The 13,236-nt window shown below is 39.7% G+C and overlaps 1 protein-coding gene across 8 annotated transcripts in view; it reads left to right on the forward strand.

Annotated features, from left to right (window-relative positions):
* The window catches only part of FARP2 (FERM, ARH/RhoGEF and pleckstrin domain protein 2), a 79,919-nt gene that overhangs the window by 20,564 nt on the left and 46,119 nt on the right, over positions 1-13,236 (forward strand). For all 8 annotated transcript variants that reach the window (XR_014588363.1, XR_014588364.1, XM_083849231.1 and 5 more), the window contains exons 3-7: positions 1,767-1,871; positions 3,267-3,309; positions 8,127-8,205; positions 10,134-10,231; positions 12,464-12,578. Coding sequence is in view for 6 of the 8 variants with exons in the window: in XM_083849231.1 (XP_083705357.1) it covers positions 1,767-1,871; positions 3,267-3,309; positions 8,127-8,205; positions 10,134-10,231; positions 12,464-12,578 (440 nt within the window). In the remaining 2 variants the exon portion in view is untranslated. The remainder of the gene's footprint in view (positions 1-1,766; positions 1,872-3,266; positions 3,310-8,126; positions 8,206-10,133; positions 10,232-12,463; positions 12,579-13,236) is intronic.

Raw genomic sequence — 13,236 nt, forward strand, 5'->3', positions numbered from 1 at the left:
CGTGTGTTTCCTTCGTTCTGTGCGTGGTTTACACGGCACCCAAGGCCTGGAGGCCGGTGTTGAGGCTGTCTGTCTGAGCCTGCTGTGCACCATGAGGCCAGGAGCTGGAAGCAGCAGCGTGCTCCTGTCTAAAGACTCCAATGCAGCACTGAAAAGGCACTATTTGGTCTTCTCAGGGAAGAATGCTCTTCGGGTAAATTCGAGGCAGACTGCTTGCAGAAACTGGGTAAAAATGTTTCTGTAACCAGAAAAAGAGGAGAGCACTTCTCACCGTGTTGGATCTCGTCTGCTTACCTGCAGGTTTATTTGGGGGTTTCAGCATCAGAGGCTTGATCCAGTGGGATACCAAGCAACTTCTGGAATTAATGCTGTTTGTGCCATGTGAATTCACCTGACTTGTGCTTCATAATCTTGGTTGCCTTCATGGGTAAACATAACTTATGAAAGCGTGGATGAGAGAGATGAGCTGATTTCTGCTGATTTCATATCGTTTTCTATCCTTTTATTTCTGTACTTTCCTCCTTTGTTAAGGCACTGGATGCAGTCAGCTGTTCATGTCAGGTAGACTACCAGTGCTGCTTCAGACTTCCAGTACTGCAGTTGTCATACTTTCTCACTGGAGTTTTTTTTTGAAGTGATACAGAGGTATTTTGAAGTGATACAACCAGATTGCATGGTTCTAAAAACCACTGCCAGTCGGTCTGTCTTGTAAGCAGCAATTCCTCTTCAATTTTTGTGAATTTCAGTAATGCAGAGTGATTTTCCCAACCTTCTCTATATTTTTTTAAACCCTCTTATTTTAACCAAAAGGACTTGTTTTTTCATTTGCACATTTAAATGACTTACTCTATTACTAATTATTTTAATACCTACCCTCATGAAAAAAATCTACTGTTCTGAGTTTAGAGAGTCAATTACGGAACTGTTTGTACCTGTTTTACTGGGAAAACTGTAGTGTCTTCTGGAGCTCTGACTTTTCCAAATAAACGAAATCTGAGTGACATGAGTGCCTCAGGTGTGTTTAGCTGGAACATCAGTGTCAATGAAAACAAGCCAGAGTGGGGGAGGAAATGATTTTGTGAGATGGTGGCAGATTTCCCTCAGTGGTTTGTGACGGCCTACGGCGCACGGCATGGCCCGGCACCACAGTCGGATGCCGCCTCAAGCGGAGCTGTGTGCCCTCGCTCTGGGTGTGCTGTGAAAACTCCCTCTTTCCACCTGCGCTACCACAGCTGCTTTCTGTCAGCATTGGTTTTGTGGCGTTGCACGCAGCTTGCCTAAAGGCTGGGCAAAGGGTTGGTGGGGAGGGCTCCATCGCAGGCAGCTCGACAGAGACAATGCGGCGTGCTGCAGTGGTACGGCTGGGGGAGGCAATCCCGCTCCAGGCTCTTTTCTGTGGGGACAAAAGGTGTCACAGCCCCTGCGTCAGTCAGTTTTGGCTGGGGGAGAGCCACAGTTGCTGGCTACATGGGTGGATTGTTGCTGGTTCATTGAAGGACCCACACATAGCTTGTGGCTGATCTTGTCCACTCACATAGATAAGGTCAGGTAGAGATGGCCTCCAGAGGCCTCCAGCATCGCTGGCTGCCATTCTGTGGAACTTGGCTGTATGTACACTCTGTCTAGGGGGTGTTTGCTCATTACAGTAGCAAAGGTGGTCAATGCTAATGTGAAAAATCTTTTCTATAGTTTTTAAAGATGCCATATTCTATTTCTAATTTGCTGTAAATTAGTTTGTCTTAATCTCATTGTATTTTTTTTTTCAGTCCAAATATTATGGCCAGGCTTTATTGACAGAAGTTTACAAGCATCTGAATTTGAATGAATCGGACTACTTTGGAATTGAGTTCCAGAACATCCAGTCATATTGGGTATGTAATGTTTCCTGACAAATTCATTACAATAAAAAGTTTGAGCGGATGCAGTTGCTTAAGTGTCAAAAGTGCTGGAGTCTCCTGCAGGATTCTCTTTGATTTATTGTAAATCTACTTCACTCATCAGAACGGTGTCAACTAATAAAGTAGAGGGGGAGAATCAGATTCTGTATCTTGTTAAATCTCAAAAACATATAATGCAGTTATGTAGCTGCTGATGTTTCCACTTTCAGAAACATAAATAAAATCGTCCTTTCCTCTAAAAATTAGTAACTCAAAGCATAGTCTGCATAGCCCTTACAAAACCATATTAAATGTGTAGTTTTGGTGGTGGTGACATTCATATTCAGTTAATTCAGACTTCAGTCAATTTCCCTGAAGAGTCATTATGTACCTCTCTGCAATACATACAGGCTCCAGCAGCTGTATAGGCCTGCATTCACTTTTAATCGTTGGTCTAGATAAATAATAAGATTCTGTAAGCATCCTAATTGATTATCCTTGCAAGGAGGGCAATGTAGCTTCTAAACTGAGTGGTGTTCTTAAAATGGGGCCTTTGTTCTCTTTCTCTATTATGTTTTCTACTTCTAGGTCTTACATGCAGAAAGTATGACTGAGATCATAGAGAATGCTAACAGCACTAATGCATGCTGCTTTTGAGCCAAGGGACTACAGCAAAGCTTGTTTAGTTTATTTTTCTTTTGCAAAGCTTCCAAAGTGTTTCTGGTAATAAGGTTCTTAAAATCCTCAGCTCTTGCAAGAGAAGTGACTGATAAGGACCTCACCTAGGCCATTGCTCTGTTATGGCTTTTTTAATGTCTTTTTGTTTGGAGGGGGGGGTTAAAAAAAATAAAAATAAAGACTTCAGTACTCAGAATACATCATAATAGTTTTATGGTTACTAGAATGAAAACAGTTTTTCTTTAAAAATCTGTGTGTTCAAGAGAGAACAAAATTGTGGCAAATGAATGAAGAGTAAAGATATTAAAGTATCATTTTATAGGAGAGGGATGGACAGAGCATGGAAAGGAAAAAACTCCGGCCTTGTCGCATCGCCCAGATCTTCTGTAGTCCTGTACTTGGGCTTCTCTCTACTGTCATGTTTTGGCATGGTTTCTGTGCACCACCTCAGCATTGGTGATGTGCTTTTGCTGAAGTGACTCTTCATTCTCTGTCCAAATGAGCTTTAAGCATGGATCAGTGATTTTTGTACTGATACATGATAAATGTCAATTCAAATGGAAAGTACTTTTTTTTTGAGGCAAAGGAATTGCTGCATTGCTACAGTGAGGAAAAAATGCATATATATTAAGTACTGCTTAAATTGAATTTACTTTTGATGTTATTGTATTCAAATGAATGCCAGTTTGTAATTTTTTTCTTTAATTTCAGATTTGGCTGGAACCTATGAAACCTGTTATTAAACAAGTACGGAGTAAGTAGTTTTAAAAAAGGAAGTTTTTCTTAATTTGCATCTACTTTATGTGGGCTGCTTTCATAATTACTACTTGATTTACTGGTTATTCTTCCCTGAAAATTGTATTTGGTAGGGATGATAATGGTTCCTGTTTGGGCATGCAAACCTGATGTTTTTAATATGTAGTATGTGGTGGGTGGAATGGAAAATTACTGAGCATATGATTCTTCCTCTGTGATAAATATCTAGATAGATCGGATCAGCTGATGTAAAGTTAGTGAAACATAACATTTGGTGTTTGTGAGCTTTTCTAAGTTGTGTTGTCTTACAATGGAGAAAAACAAAAAGGAATATTCTGGATTTTTAAATCCATTGTGAGCAAGGAGGTAACATCTACAGTCGTGATCCTGTCTGAGAGCTGATTAACTTTCACAAGGACTGCAAAAGCTGCAATTGCCTTCTCCATTGTTCTGCCTTGCCAGGCAAAATTCAGAGCTTGTTAATATTCAGTGAATTGCAACATGGTGGGTATTCCCCTTCTCATTGTCAGAAATTCTCTGAAGTCTCCTCAGGAACAGCTTCACTGAGAGAGCAGAGGTAGTGATCTCTAACCGTGTGCGTGGAGAATGCCACAGTGTGGCTAAGGCTGGAGGCACCTCTGGGTCCATCTCGTTCAACCCCTGCTCAGTGTTCATCCCCTCAGGGTCCATGGACATACGAACGTCCAATTTGCTCAAGTGTTCCACGACCTGATCCCCTTCCACCAAGGGTACGCTTGCCTTGCTCCAGCCTTTCCCCCAGTCTCTGGGACCTGGGATTCTTGTAGGCCAGCCAGTCTTGCTGCTAAAGACTGAGGCAAAGCAGGCATTCAGCACCGTGGCCTTTTCACTATCCTGTTTAGCCAGGTCTTCTGTTTCATTCAGCAAGGGGCCAACATTTTCTCTGATCTTCACTTTGTCACTAATGTAGAAGTCCTTCTTACTGCCATTGACATCCCTGACCACTTCAAATCTCCATTTCCCATTTAAAAAAAAATGTTGCTGTGTCATCTTTTTATATACTCCATGCAGTTAGGCTTTTTGTTTGTTTGTTTGTTTTTCCATAGCTGCCTACTGGAAGGATTTATGTTTCAGTCAAAAGATCTGGTGGAACACAGGTCTGTGATACTGCTTGGTTACTGCTGGATTCTGCTTTCTATTATATAAATAGGGGAAAATCAGCCTTAGACAATAGGCCAATGGCCACAAGTTCACTCATAATACATATATTGTCCTAAAATGGTCTGAGACCATGGGGATATGCTAGAAATTATGGCTGCTCAGCTGTTTGGTGACCTGCCACCCAGGTTATGTTGCCAGTGACATTGAAAGTTGTCTTTAAAAAAAAATCTGTCGTCTTAAGCAGTAGAGTCTGTCACATGCTCACATTTTGAACCCAATTTTAAATTTGTATGGTTTTGGTAGCTCAGGAGAGAGCCCTTCTTCACTGCTAGTTGAATCCCCTCCTGGCTTTCTGCTGTTTTAAAAATTTAAATATGAATGTAGAGCACCTTGAAAATGTTTACAATTAAAAGGTTAATTCCAAAAATAGTGATTTAGGCTATTCCTTCATTGAATCCAGTAGCAGACATACAATGGCATTAGGAGCATCTTTGTAAAGAAGAGTTTAGACAGTACTGTTGAATAAAAAGCCTTCACAGTTCTGTTAAGGTTCTTGTTTGGTTGTTTTTTGTTTGTTTGGTTTGGTTTTAAGTTTAATAATTTTGGGATTAACTTTATAACTTTCTTTTTTAGCACAGCAGTATAAGAATGCTAGATGTTATCCTGGGCTTTTAAGTTAATACAGTTCAAAGATGGTAGTTTACAGAGCTGATGGAGATTGCTGTGTAATTGTATGCATGTAGTTCTGAATCTCAGATATGCCCTCAAAAATAAAAACATCTAGATGAACAAATTTACATTCAGGCCGATCTTAGGTGATGACCTATTTTGAGATGTATGAAACTTTTCTTTGGTATGATGTGGATTTTATTTTTGATTAATTTCAGCAGGAACATACTCAGTTCTATTACAGAACCATTCCGGTACATTGCGTGAAGTGCTTTGGTTTATGGTCTCACAGGGGCAGTTACGTGTGCCTCTGGGGGTTTGTATATCACAGGGACATCTCCACGGAGCCCATTTGTAATGCTGCAGTTACTGTGCTGCAAGTCAGACAATGACCAATTTGAAAATAGAAAAGGATTTCCATGTTTTGATCCAAATTTAAATCACTATGTATGCATAATTTGCTGGGGATGGACAATTTACAGGGAAGGGGGTTTCAAATTTATGACACAGGGTTGCAGCAAGGATTCAGTTCACATGCCCGTGCCAAGAGGGAAAGAATGATTATGTGGCTTTTCAGTGCGGCGGTGTGTGGCTTCCAGGTGTGCTCAGCATCAGCTCAGCGTTGCTGCAGGGGAAATAACCTGGCAGTTTTCCACAACTCTAGTGTCTAAATGTAATATTTTTGAAAGGTTTCCTCCAGATGTTTGGGAATATTAAGGGGGTTCTTGAAGCAATGAATCATTCCTCTGAGCAGCGGGGGGGTAAAGGTTGTGAGCTGGAACCTTTTCTTGGCAGCACCATGTGCCGGTGCCTCCCCATCCCTCCTCCCCGGGGGCTTTCTGGCACAGCTAGTGCTCACAAGTGCATATCAGAAATGCCTCAAGTGCAGCCTAGATGGAAATGCCTTTCTGGGTTTTCCTTTGTGATGAGTGCGGATGCAAACGCCTGCTTTCCTCATGGGCACACAGTATGGAGATGACATTTGGGCACCATCTCTGAGGAGCTGCCGGTTTATAGAGTGTGGTGGTCACTGTACCCCAGGGTAATTTTTCCCGATTTTTTGTTTGTTTGTTTGCTTTTAGATTTGGCTTCTTACAGTACATTCTGCATCTTGGTAAAGACTGGTCCGGTGTTTCCTTGCACTATGCTAAAAGTCTTTTCCTAGTTATAATGAAAATAATTTGTAGAGAAAAGGCAAGAATAAAAACAAAAAGAAAAGTTGTGATACAAAGTGCCGCAAAAACAACTATGCAGTTTTATTGTCATTTAACACATGTAGCATTCAGAAGGCTGTCAAAATTGCTCCTGCAACAATATTTTCCAGTTGATTGGTGTGGTTAACATGCATGTCTGTTTTTAACTTTGTGGAGGTTTTCCAAAGGCTAAGAGCAATTTTGGGAAATTGAAGTAAAGTGGATTTGTTATTGGTGGTGTTTTTTTGTTTTTTGTTTTTCCTGGTTCATTAACACCATATATTTTCTGCATTTGATGTATCTCAAGAATTATAAAATTCTTGAAATAAGGTATTAGACTTTGCCAAATGTAAACCTTGTGTATAATTAACAAGTTTAATTTCCAGCCTCTGTTTCTAGATATCACGTGCTAATTAGGGATCAGTGGTTTAGTTTTTTCATTCACCAAACCTGTGGTAACTCAGGCCGAGCTGGCTGTGGTAGTCTGAAAGTTAGTTCTCCAAGGAAGGAAGCAAAATTCATTGTTCCTCTGCTAACAAATGAGAGGATGGACGTGTTAAAATCCTATGGAGAACCGTACACCTCCCTTCTTGGTGGCAACTGAGAACGCGAGAGCAGGAGAAAACCGATTTCTCTCAAGTTGTCAGGGGGATGAAGGCAGGAGGCCTGGAGAATTCCCTGAGAATTTCCTGGTCTTCGAATTTCTCGGGATTCGTTCCCCTGCAGTCTCGCTGGTACTGTCGTAGCAGCGCGCTTGGTGGCACAGATTTGTGTGTGAATGAGAAATGGGCTCGCCGTTACCTGGAGCAGCTGGCCCAGGGATAAAGCCCAGCATCAGGGACTGGGCCACGTCCCACAGTTCCTGGTGGGCTGGTGCAGGCGATCTGTTCACAGACGTCCTACTGCTCGGACTGACTGCAAAACACTAAACCCTTCCTGCTTTAAGAGCAGACAAACGAGCAGAACAGCAGCATCTGCTCAGGGCCCAGTGAATGGCTGGGGTACTGTCTAACAGTCCTCCAACAATACTGGCATGAGGCTGACACTGTTCATGGGGTCTGGTCGCAGTGGGGTTTTCTTGCCGCAAAGCACTTTGCGGAGCTGCTCTCCAGGGGGCGGCTTGCCTTGCCTTGGGCTTGCTGATCCCATCCTGATGTTCCCTCCTGGGTCAGCGCAGGGTCCAGGTTATGATGTCTTATTCTGAGTAAAGAATAGCTGCTGCAGCTGAGAAGGGTAATTCCAGTTATCTCAGATTCTGTTTAGATTTAAACCTAAATTAGTTTTTTCTGTGTTGCCTAGCTTGATGAGTTCAATGGCAAAAAAGGGCTGAAGTGGGCCTTAATGGGCGTGCTGGCAGCGGGCTGCAAATGCCCGTTGGTCCCTGTGGGGAGCCTGCAGGGTCCAGCTGCCCTCCTGGGTTCCTCTCCTGGGCAGATCCTGGAGGCAGCCACAATGGGGGGAGCTGTGCAACGTGGCTGCTCCGTCCTCCCATTCTGGGAATGTCCCGCAGGATCGTCTGCGATGCTTTTGAAAGCAGTCAAGTAGCTGTTCTGTAGTCCTCATGTTGCGCAAAATAATTTTACTTTGTTCAATGCCCTGGAAGTATTATAGATACATAGTTTTAAAAGGAGCCTTTTTGCTGTACCTGTATTGATATGGATTATCTACACCCCGTAGGACCACCGTAGCCAGCTGGCAAGCTGAAAGCTGGCTAGACTTTGTGTGTTGTGTTTCTGTGGATCTTGGAAAGCATAATATGCAGGTGCTTACGAAGATCAATTTTTTTTTGTGAAATGACTAACTTTTCTTATAGGACCAAAGACTACAATGCTTCGTCTAGCTGTAAAGTTTTTCCCACCAGACCCGGGTCAGTTGCAAGAGGAATATACGAGGTAAAGTATTTTCTGAAGAATTTGGTTTGCATTATCTTCTGGAATAAAAGGAAAGTGAGAATAGGAGGTCATTGCATCTGTTTCCAAGCAAGACTTACGCTGAAGATAAGTGAAAGAGCACTTTTAAATAGTGTCACATTTTTAATGTGTTGGCAGAGAATGTTACCAGAAAAAACATTTTTCAAAACAGAAAACAGTACAAGTTAGGTCTTGCCAAACATCACAGTATCAAAAGAGACGGGGTACAGGGGAAACACATGTAAACAGAACCTGTATAAAATAATCAGTACATATTTTAATAAATGATTTATGCTTTAAGCTGCAGAAGTCCAAGTTTTAAGTACACTGCAACTAGCAAAGACACTTTACTGTTCAGATTTATCACTGGTGCTTATAATGGGTTACTTTTGCCAGTTGCTAACTTTGGGTGAACCTTTGGTAAATTAAGTAGACCCAATTACTCAATAGCACCAGTGAATGTGGTTTGAAATCTGTGCTTGTTAAAAGGACTTTTTTTTTTAATGTTTAGAGAGCTTCTTTAATGCTTTTTCCAGATTTACTATGTTTATTTGGAATTCTTTTTATAGATTCATAAAGGTTCCTTATTGTCATCCTTCAGATATACTTAAGAGCAAGCAAGGATGATAACTCCCGTGATGCGATTGCCTCTTGTAATGATTGATATTACCTAAGTATTTCCTTTACTCCCAATTTTCTTAATTACTGTTACTTGTAGGAATTTCCTTACGAATATACCTTTTTGGAGCAGGAACTGTGTTTTTCTCTACTTACTTAGTATTTATTGTGGAATTATGGTCTGTGTTTAGAGCAACAAGGTATTTCATAATGCTATTAAGGATATGGACTCTTTATGGTAGCTGTATTGAAGAAGCCAATATCGCACAGTCAGGTACACAGAATGCAGAGTGTATGTTATAGGATAGTCTTTAGTAGCTTCTTACACTACTTAAAAAAAAAAGCCTTCAAAATGTATACATTTTATTATCTTTTTGCCTTGAGAATCTAATGTATAATTATTTTAAAATTAATTTTCATTTAAAAAAAATCTTTTGTTCACTTTTCAGAGATTTTAAATATTTGTAAAGTCTTTACAATTATTTTTAATAGTTGAATAGTTCGTTAAAGAATATTGATCAGTCTATTAGTTTAGGTTTATAATAATAAGATATTGCTTATTTACTGCTGCCTATTTACACGCTTTCTTCCAAGTAAAAAGAAAAGCACAAAAGACTTGCCAACATTATATTCATAAAAAAAAAAGTACTGGTTGAGGTTCTAAGTTCATCCTTATCACTGCACTTTCGATCCTGTCATGTTCTTCTTCTTTCCCTGCGTTTTTTCAAATAAACCTATTCGTCTTTAACCAGTGTTTTGGAAAATACTTTGGTAAATTATCATAGTGCACAAGAAAAGTCAGTGTAATTTCTTACTGTCTTTATAGACTGCTGACATTATTGTCCTGGAAAATGCAATCACCAAGTAAATGAATTATGAGCAAAAAATATTTTTCCTAACAAGACGCTAGGATCAGTAATGTTCTCTCAGCTCCATTCTAATAAATAAAATCAAGTGAAGTCTTCCTTAAGTTTCTTTCCAGCTAAAAATTACAGCTGCTGTTACTTCATAACTCAAGCTGGTTAAAGAGTGTGGTTTTCCTTCTGCTTCCTTGTTCCAGTGCGTTCACTTACGCTGATAAATTGCACTGCGCAGCTGGATTAGTCATGGGTTTAGTTTTATTTGGATGTTCTTGATAGCAAGGCTTCCGTTTTATGTTGTTTTTGGAGAGCAGGAGAATTAGGAGATGCTCGTTTTTTGTTTTTTTTTTTTTTTTTTCTTTTTAAATACTGTTCAATTGTTTTAAAATTCTTTCCCATGTCAAGGTTGTACTTCTTACTCTCTCTTTTCAGGTATTTGTTTGCATTGCAAATCAAGAGGGACTTGGCAGAAGAACGACTAACCTGCAGTGACAATACGGCAGCTCTTCTCATCTCTCATCTTTTGCAATGTTAGTATCGCCACTGTGGTGGCATCAGCTGATGTTGCTATTGCTACGTTGAATTTAAGAGCATACAGAAGTTTTTGCCTGCATTCTGATAACTAGGAGGGTTTTGTCTCGCAGTGTTTCTTTTCCATACATGCAGTAAACCTGCTTGTTTTGAACAGTGGGATTACAGTCAGGGCTAGCTAGTTCCTGGTGTTGTGGGGAGCAGCTGCTATTTATGTACAAGATAACTTTGGCTCTGAGGAGATTGTACAAAACCAAAACCCCTGCGTGTTGTCTTGCTCTGGCTCTGCAAATGGGGTCACTGTCAGACAGCTGTGCTTCCTTAAGTTAGTTTCTAAATTTTCCAGTGGCTGGAAGGTGATGAACATACAGAGATTGGGCTGACGTTTCAGAAATAAAACTAGAAATGTGAGAGAACAAGTTCAACACTAGAGTTGTCAGCAGCTTTTTTCTTTGGAGGGAGTGGAAGTGGAAATTGGAAGCAATTGATTTGGGAGCTCTCCATGTTTCTGCTTACTCAGTCTGTAAGCAGCTAAAGAGCTAAAATTGTGTCCTTTAAGTCAAGCAGGTTGAAAGACTGATTGGTTTCGAGACCAAATGAGTTCAGCTTAGCCTGCCCTTTCAAGCAGCAGCCAAACCTGTAATATGAGCTGCAGAAATGGGGTTTTGTGCCTCCTTGCTTACTGGACACAAAAGCTTTTAAATTACACTTTTTCATATGTGTACTACTAAGTAGTTATTAGTTCTCTACTCCTAATTAGTTTATTAAAACATAACTATAATAATATTAGTTATCTTTTGGAAGACCAAAACTGTATTATGTATGTGGTTAGTGAGTTGCACAATTAAAATTTGCTAATGATTTGTCAAAACTTTGCAAATGTTTTAGGAACAATTCCAGGACAGCATGGAGCTGTTGAGCAAATCTCAGTGTCCAGCCTTGCGTATCTTGTTCTTACCCTCCTAGAAAAGTAGAAACAAGAAGGAATATGATTATTTTTAACATAAAATTATTTTACAGAAGTACCTTTCGTTTTTGTTGTTGTTGTTTCGTATGCTGGGTTGATTTTAAACAGGATATTGCCATGTTCTGTTAAAGAACAGCTGTGTTGGATGAGATTATTAGTTCATGTAGTCCACTCTCCTTTTTCTGACAGTAGTTAATAGCAGATGCTCTGGGGAAGATGTGAGAAACATAACAAGCATCTGGTGATACTTCCATTACTGCATCCATCCAACATTCTTTGCATGTGACCTTTCAAAGTCAGATCGACTCCTTATCTCTTTGTTTCCCTTGCCGAACTTTGCTTCATTGTATTTCTCAAATTAGTTTTTGAATTTGCTTATATTTTTGGCACCCTCCCGTGAAAATGAGCTTCCCAGCTTAATTTTTCAGGTTGCACAGGAAAACATTTTCTTTTTTTCTTTCTTTATTTTTTACTTTTCCAGCAATTATGAATTTACCAAATGAAATTAAAATGCAAAATTCTATGAAATTTATTCATATATATATATATATATTTTTTTTTTTCATTCAAATTGTAGTTTTATATACATCTGCTGTAAGTCCTGTGTGCCTAATGCTATTCTTTTCCAAGCAAATGACTTCTGGTCTCTTTCATGTTTTATTAGATGGAAGCTGTTCCATACTTTTAAATCTTTTTTTTTTTCTGCAAATCTCTTCCTAAATCTATAGTGTCATTTCTGAAAAGTGTGGATATGTGAAGAGGAGGCCAAAAATCCAGATGTAGGCACTATATGAGTTTATAGGGACACACAAGACTTCTTTTGTTCTTGCTGTGTATTTAATTTTGGACCATTCCTAAAATTTAATTTGCTCTCTTACCAAGTAGGATTATCCATAACTATTGTTATGTATATTTAAAATAAATAAATAAATAAATATGCAGGTGTGGTGTGAGGCATTTGCAAAGAAGGCATGTTTAGACAACTGAGTTTTTCTGAGAGTCCCACATCTCCGACTTTAAACAAGTCTGTTTTTCAAGTAATGTTCAAGTGCTGCTGTAACCTCCGGGAAGTCTGCTTGGGGTAGATGTGTGCGTTTTGTAAAGTGAAGCTGGATACAAAGTGTAATGAACAAACTGGAAATGCTGAAAGGAAAATATAGTCCAGCTCTTGGGGTCTCCCCCAGGTCCTTATGAAGTATTTTCTGTCCTTGTTCCTTTTCCATTGCTTCTTTGTATTTTAACATTGTTTTATTTTCTGTAATAGCTGAAATAGGGGATTTCGATGAATCAGAGGATCGGGAACACCTGAAAACAAACCAGTATTTGCCAAACCAGGAAAGAATCCAAGGGAAGATCTTGGAGTTCCACAGGAAGCATGTGTAAGTGAGGGGGACCAGGGCCATGGAGCTGGGGAGCTGGCAGACTGGCTTGCTGGGGGTTGAGTACTCTGTGTGATAGGATGGCATTAAAATGCACGTGCTGAACACCAGTTATATCTAATTAGAAAGGATGGATGTAGCAATAGTTACTGTTGATACTTTTTTAATGAGAAGTTTTAACATGTTTTAGTCTGTTTTGTGTGTGAATATAGCGATGCAGCTATTTAAACTGGGAGAACAAGACAGTTTGTCTGAGGGCAATCTAGAGGTTTGTGTGTGCTGACTTTCCCATACACATGTGGTTTAAATTAAAGGCGTATGGCAAAAGGAAAGCCACAATGAGAGCGTTATTTAAACGTCTACACTTTTCCAAATCCAGTGGACGTTTGGTAGTGTAGTGGGCATTTATAAGAGGACAGGTGATAGCAAAAGTGAATGTTTGTTTTTCGTTACACAAGTTAAATGTGTATTAATTGTAGTATGGCTATGAGAGTGGGAAAGATGGGAGAAGAGGCCATAGTTGTTGGGCAATAGCTTTTCTCAAGTAATATTACAGTGTACTTTTAATAAAACAGCAAAGAAACCTATCATGAGCTTGTAATAATGGTTTGTAATTCTTCAGAATTTCAGGTTTGCAAAGGTTAAGTTTAACTTGTCA

This window comes from Anser anser (assembly GCF_964211835.1).
Source record: "Anser anser genome assembly, chromosome: 9".
Classification (NCBI taxonomy): domain Eukaryota; kingdom Metazoa; phylum Chordata; class Aves; order Anseriformes; family Anatidae; genus Anser; species Anser anser.